A 5,848-nucleotide genomic window follows, 5' to 3' on the forward strand; every position below is an offset into this window, starting at 1 on the left:
TGCAGTTGTGTCCACCAGACTGAACATTACAAATAAGTTCTCGTACACTATGTATTTTTTGATCTTGTGGGTGGGAGGGGATGAGTCGTCTCTATAGAAAAAGAAACATGTTAGGAGCAATTATACATCTTGAATTCTCTTCAGCAGTGTACTTGGCACCCTCTCACTATAAGTCTATTATTTTCACACACACACACACAAACACACACACACACACACACTGTCATGACATCATCATTATCATCATACAGTTGCATTAGAGTAACTTATGACAAAACTGTTGACTCTGTCAAGGCTGTAGCAGAGTCTGCAGGGTCATAGGTAGATTGCAGCCCTTGAGAAGCTGCCACTAAAGAGCTGCCCTCGAATGGATTGTCATCCTGCTCCTCCTCCAGGTCCAGGCGGGATCTTTTAGAGGGTCGCTTTATAGGTGTTGATGAAAAACACACAGGATCTGCAGAGGTAGCAACGGATGCCCCAACACCAAAGTCCTTGCAGGACACAGTAGCCTGGACACCTGTAACCAATTATATTTTTTTAATAAAAGAAACTATAGCAATGTTACACATAAACACAGAACAATATCTCGTTATAAGTGAAAGTATTTTATCAAAAGTAGATGCACTTCAGGTGGATACAGACCTGTACTTCTGATGTGAGGCTGAAGAGTCCTCAAGGATAACTGTGTGCCTACAGTGGGTCAGTCTGGCATGCAACATCCCTTGTTGCAGGAAGCTGTATAGATGCACTTGATGTGCTGGTCTGAACAAAGGCAACAGAGGTTACACCAACATCTTTTCAAATGTGTCCTATGGCAACAGCTGCAAGCAGTGCAATAAATAACCTACTACATGCATAAAATGCTAAAAATATGTATTGTAGCCTATCCCCTTTCACATAGTCCCTGTAACTATGCGCTTATCTAGATATTCCCTGAAGGTAATGTATGTGTAAACATTATATCAAGTTGAAACAACATCATAAAGAGTGACTCCTCATACTAACTTTCACAGCTCTAATAAACAAGCCCGGACACCTATGCTAATCACTACAGAGCCGATATTTAGTCCGAATTTTACCGGCTTGACTTTACAGACAGCTAAAACGCCTTTAAAGTATAATACATTTAACAGGGTGGCTCTAATCAATGTCACACGGCGATACCAAGCAGAAGAATTGCATACAATCTGTACCCCGCTATACCCGGCTGCGTGTCGACGAGGCTAAACGTTAGCCACATTAGCTGCCATGCTAACAACACACGCAACAGGCTCTCGTGAACATACAGTGAAGCAACGTAAAATGGTAAAACTTACAGCTCCGAAGTTCAAAGTTGGGTCACAGACAGTCGGTACTGATCCAAGCTTTATCTTGAGACTTGTAGGAAATCCTGCGTTGTACTGGCCCTCGTTGAGAAAGCAGTCCGAGGTGAAATGGTTAGCACACACGTACAACACTTTCGGAGTTGGAGCGGGAACATTTCCATCAAAAATAAAATGAATCCACTGGGTCTTCAGATCCTCGGGCGTAGGGGTTAAAAAAAGACTTCTGTGTTGGTTTGTGCAGCCAACAACAAAGCAACTACTGTGTTTCGCTCGTACCTTCGACATTGTTCTACGGAAAGCCAGTGTTCGCGAGGGAAGTAACGATACTGTCTGCAACACGGACTCAGAGGGCGGAACACACACCTAGCTCGGGGAGTGTCACCCACCCGGGGGGAGGTGGCATCGCCCTTCTTGACGACATCAGGGGAAAATCTCCAATTTGCCCACTTGAGCACACATTTCTTGAAAGGTGGAGAAAGCAAAAGACGGAGAGGATGGACTTTTCTCATGTGTGGGGGGTTCGTAGACACGCCGGGGACACATACTACTGATAGAAAACCATGGAAAAGTGCATTTTGCATAATATGTCCCCTTTAAATTATTTGGATGAACAGATAGAAAACGGTAATGGACATATTGCATTAGATTAGCAGAATAAAATAGAAACACGTGGCAGCTAACATTCTGACTCTGCATGAATACCTCATACAACCCCACCTCAAATAACGCAAACTGTCCCTTTGATCCATTTCAAGCTCTTCCTCTTTATATACAAATGCCTTAATGAGCAAGGACCAAGCTACATCTAACTCCCTGATTAACTATGTGCCTCCGAAAACACTGAGGTCATCTACTGCTGCTTTACTGAAGGTTCCCAACAACCGTTCATCAGTTACGGCCCAAAGCTTTGGAAAACACCACCAATAGATATCAGATATTGGTATAGAGTAAAACACTTACTGCTACATTTCTAGTTTGAAAGGTGCTGTACAAATAAAAAAGTATTATCATTATTACAGTGTAGACACTTTCCTTCTCTAATAATGAACATTGATAAGGGATTTCTTACCAAAGTAACAAAGTGCATTTCTCCCCAGAAGCCTTGAAATGGTGGCAACATGGCGCCATGAGGAAACTACAGGAGAGAAATCTTTATGAGTGCGTTGTATTTTATACCACTCATGTAAACATGTTCAGCACACAGAAAAATCATCCCCTTATTTTAACAACCAGCATGAATTTCACAGAGGTTCGTTGTTGTTACAGCTTCAACTACATTTCCCACGGAAACATTGATCTCTCGGGGTCGTAATGAGCAGCGCTAGCTTGATCCACGGCATTAGCCGTTAGCATTTCACTCGTGAAATAAACTTCACACATCTGAAGGTCTCAACTCACCAAGTCGGTAAAAACCTGACGTTTACTCCGTCGAGGAGAAATAAAAGTCGTGTGTCGCTGTCTTACAACTTTTCAGTCTGAAAATGGCGGGGAAAATATAAAAGTATTTTCCCTCCGCTCTCTCCCTCCTCCCTCTGTGTGCACTTCACGGCGCACTCCGGAAAAAGCGGCACTTCCTATCATTACACTCTTAACAGCTGTATCACAGATTAATGATCTTTCTGAACAAACAATTACAGGAACAATGAAATTAACACTTCCATTACATAACAAAATATATTTCTTATGAATATCTGTATGACACAATATTGAACGATATAAACATGTTCAGTTACAACTACATGGAGTGAATAGTGACTGAAGTATCAGTGTCTTTAGCTACAAGACTGAAAAACACTCCTACTGGCCTTCATTGTAAGGAGAGAATTAGTTTTTGCCCTGATAGATTCTCTCCCTTTGGTGTGTAGCTACAATAAGTCTTGAGACTTTGTTGACCATTAATAGTCACAAAAAGCTATAACACACTATAGTAAAAAGAAAATTCAGAAAGTCATAATAGGTCATCTTTAATGTTTTAATGAATAATTTAGGCAAAAGGAAGAGCGAGGTATTTCATCTATAAAGCACATTTCTTTGGTTCAAAGGTTGAAATATTATATATACACTTTTGACACTATAGAAGGTTGATGCAGGTAATGTTCATGAACATGTCATTTTAACGAAGCATCAAGTTACGATGGTTTAAAGAAGCAACATGAAGCTGAAGTTGAACTCTTCAGCAGCCAAAGGTTTCTTGAAGCAAAGTGGACACAGTTACATTGACAGCAGCTTCTATTACACAGAGACTAAATGTGACGAAGGATCTAAAACCCTAAATTATACACAGTATAGGCTTCTGCTATGGAGGAGTTAAATGTCACTTTGCCCACAGTTTGTTGCTAGGAAACCCACAAGATGGTGCTGCTGTTCCTCGATGCCTCCAGCTCTCAGTGACAGTAGCAGACTGTAGTCATGCTGAGCTGTAGCTCGGGATCAGAAGTGCTGAAGTATAAACATGGCTTTGAATTTATTCCTTTTAGAACTTAGTAAAATGACTGAACATTCGACCGTCTCGTGAGTTGAAGTTGGTGTGGAGGTTGTTGATCAGTGCTGTTGGCTCGTAGCAGCAACTGCTTCTACGTTTTCATACTTGACTTCGCCGCCATCTTTATTCACCTGTGAAATACAACACAACGAAAAAATAGATTCAGGAAAACTGTTTCATGGGAACCAACTGTTGATGTTTCCACCAGAGAGACAAAACAGACAGAGAGATAACAATGGCAAACTGAAATATTTGTTTCTTTTCACCCACGTTGTTTTCAGCAAGTGATGCCAGGTTGGCTGGAAAATATATAAAGAAGTACAAGTTAGTTCAAAATCCAAATTTAAAGATTTATGTTCAGCAAATCTTGAATTATGATCAGACTCTCACCTCTGTCTCTGTGGAGAAGAAAAACAGCGATCAGGAAAAGTCCCGTAAATCTCAGAGACAACATGATGAAGCTCAGAGGAGAGCAACCTGTTAGGTAATCACCTGTCAGTTAATAATAAAGTACAATATTTATCATCTCCTGAACATCATGTTGCACATTTTTAAATATTGGTGTGATAAAAATATTCTATCTCAACCAAGATGCAGAGCTGCATATTATCTCACCTGAATTAGGTTCCTTGATGAAAGGTGTGAAGTCAGTCTGTATCATCACACTGTTTCTCTCATCAACAAACTGGCAGGTGTATCTCTTGTTGTTTCCACTCTGACGCTTCACTTTCAGAACAGAGACACAGTCCGTGTGGTGGACAGAGTCATTCTGGATACCAGGCAGCTCAGCTTCTGTCTCATCCACCCAGCGGACTCTGTTCTTTACACAGAGAGGGAGATTTCTGTATCTCAACAGAGAGCAGCGTAATGTCACTTCATCGTCTCTCTGTTGATCAGCGTCTGGTGGAGATGGAGACACTGAGAGAAAACATCATCACTCTTAACTTTCTACAAAATGTGCTATAAACTTTATTTTACTCTTTTGTTCTTGTTTTACTGAGGGATTTTCCTCATGAAACAGATTTAACATGTGACTAAAGATATGACAGTGGACTGAACCTGATGGATCAAGACCTTTCAATGGTGTTTCAACACTCAACAACAAGAACTCAACAAGGAAATAAAACGTAAAAGGAAACCTGTCGAGAGAATTCATCAGAAACTTGACATTTAAATCACTTGTCATTTGCAGTCATTTGTGACACTGCATTTCATGTCAATTGTTTTCATGAAAACAGAGTCAGAGTTTAATGAAAGAGTTTTCATAGAAATGAGACTCACTTGTCAGAATATTTAGAAACACTGATGACTCAAGGTGGCTGATCTTCCCCTGCCGACAGCTGTACAAACCAGCATCCTCAGCAGTGATGTTGCTGATGAGCAGAGAGCAGTTACTGTAAAGTCTCAGTCTCGCAGCTCGAGCTGAGTTCATCACAACATTTCCTCTCTCAACCTCAAGTATACTGTGAGACGGCTCTCTGCTGAATAACCAGTAAACACTGGAACATGTATCAGATGATGACACACTGTCACATGGCAGGATGACATCATCTCCAGGTCTGTTGTAGAAATATTTCTCACTGATGCCTGCTGCAAAGTAAAGAAAACATATTTTGTAAATTTCATCATCATCTGCAATCACAAAAAAACTCTTTGCAAAACAAAGTATCATGGACTTTAACATTTGCAGCCACAGAGCAGGAATGTGCCAACCAACCCCCCCTAGTGGCTGATGACATATCAGAGAATAACTTCATAATCATGTAAGTAACAATCACGAGCTGTTGGAATATATCACGTTTAATCTGCTGACCTGATGTTATTGTCTCTATGTGTTAACTCTTATTTACACTGTATTTAGAAAATATGTGCAACTCATCTGTACTTTAGGTATCTGAATATTCTGTCAGATTGGAAGACAAAGGTTAAAGGAAGACAAAGACCACTGGATGTTGGCAGAGACGAACAACTTAAAGAATCCTCAATAGAAAAGTCTCTGACGTCAAAGATGGCGGTTGTGTGACACATATCCCCCCCACCC

The 5,848-nt window shown here is 40.7% G+C and overlaps 1 protein-coding gene and 2 long non-coding RNA genes across 5 annotated transcripts in view; all 3 read right to left on the minus strand.

Moving 5' to 3' along the window:
• Nucleotides 1-188: 188 nt before the first annotated feature.
• LOC147817156 (uncharacterized) lies at nt 189-1,612 on the minus strand. Its single transcript, XR_015436594.1, has 3 exons — nt 1,317-1,612; nt 643-762; nt 189-517 (listed from the first exon to the last, which is right to left on the minus strand). It is a non-coding gene; the product is annotated as an uncharacterized LOC147817156 (long non-coding RNA).
• Nucleotides 1,613-1,632: 20 nt separating this feature from the next.
• Nucleotides 1,633-2,860, minus strand: LOC147817157 (uncharacterized). The gene is made up of 3 exons (XR_015436595.1): nt 2,724-2,860; nt 2,395-2,460; nt 1,633-1,786 (listed from the first exon to the last, which is right to left on the minus strand). It is a non-coding gene; the product is annotated as an uncharacterized LOC147817157 (long non-coding RNA).
• Nucleotides 2,861-3,283: 423 nt separating this feature from the next.
• LOC147817158 (uncharacterized) overlaps nt 3,284-5,848 on the minus strand; it is a 12,973-nt gene continuing 10,408 nt past the window's right edge. Inside the window, exons 2-6 of one of the 3 annotated variants that reach the window (XM_087171572.1) lie at nt 5,089-5,397; nt 4,423-4,725; nt 4,198-4,299; nt 4,078-4,106; nt 3,284-3,938 (exon numbers count right to left, since the gene is read on the minus strand). In XM_087171572.1, coding sequence (XP_087027698.1) covers nt 3,867-3,938; nt 4,078-4,106; nt 4,198-4,299; nt 4,423-4,725; nt 5,089-5,397 — 815 coding nt within the window. In that variant the 3' untranslated portion in view covers nt 3,284-3,866. Of the gene's footprint in view, nt 3,939-4,077; nt 4,107-4,197; nt 4,300-4,422; nt 4,726-5,088; nt 5,834-5,848 lie in introns of those variants that run through there. The other 2 variants (XM_087171570.1, XM_087171571.1) reach the window with 2 other exon arrangements.

The sequence above is a fragment of the Seriola lalandi genome, unplaced genomic scaffold, assembly GCF_002814215.2.
Source record: "Seriola lalandi dorsalis isolate HSWRI2012SDOR001 ecotype SW California unplaced genomic scaffold, Sedor1 jcf7180002055009, whole genome shotgun sequence".
Classification (NCBI taxonomy): domain Eukaryota; kingdom Metazoa; phylum Chordata; class Actinopteri; order Carangiformes; family Carangidae; genus Seriola; species Seriola lalandi.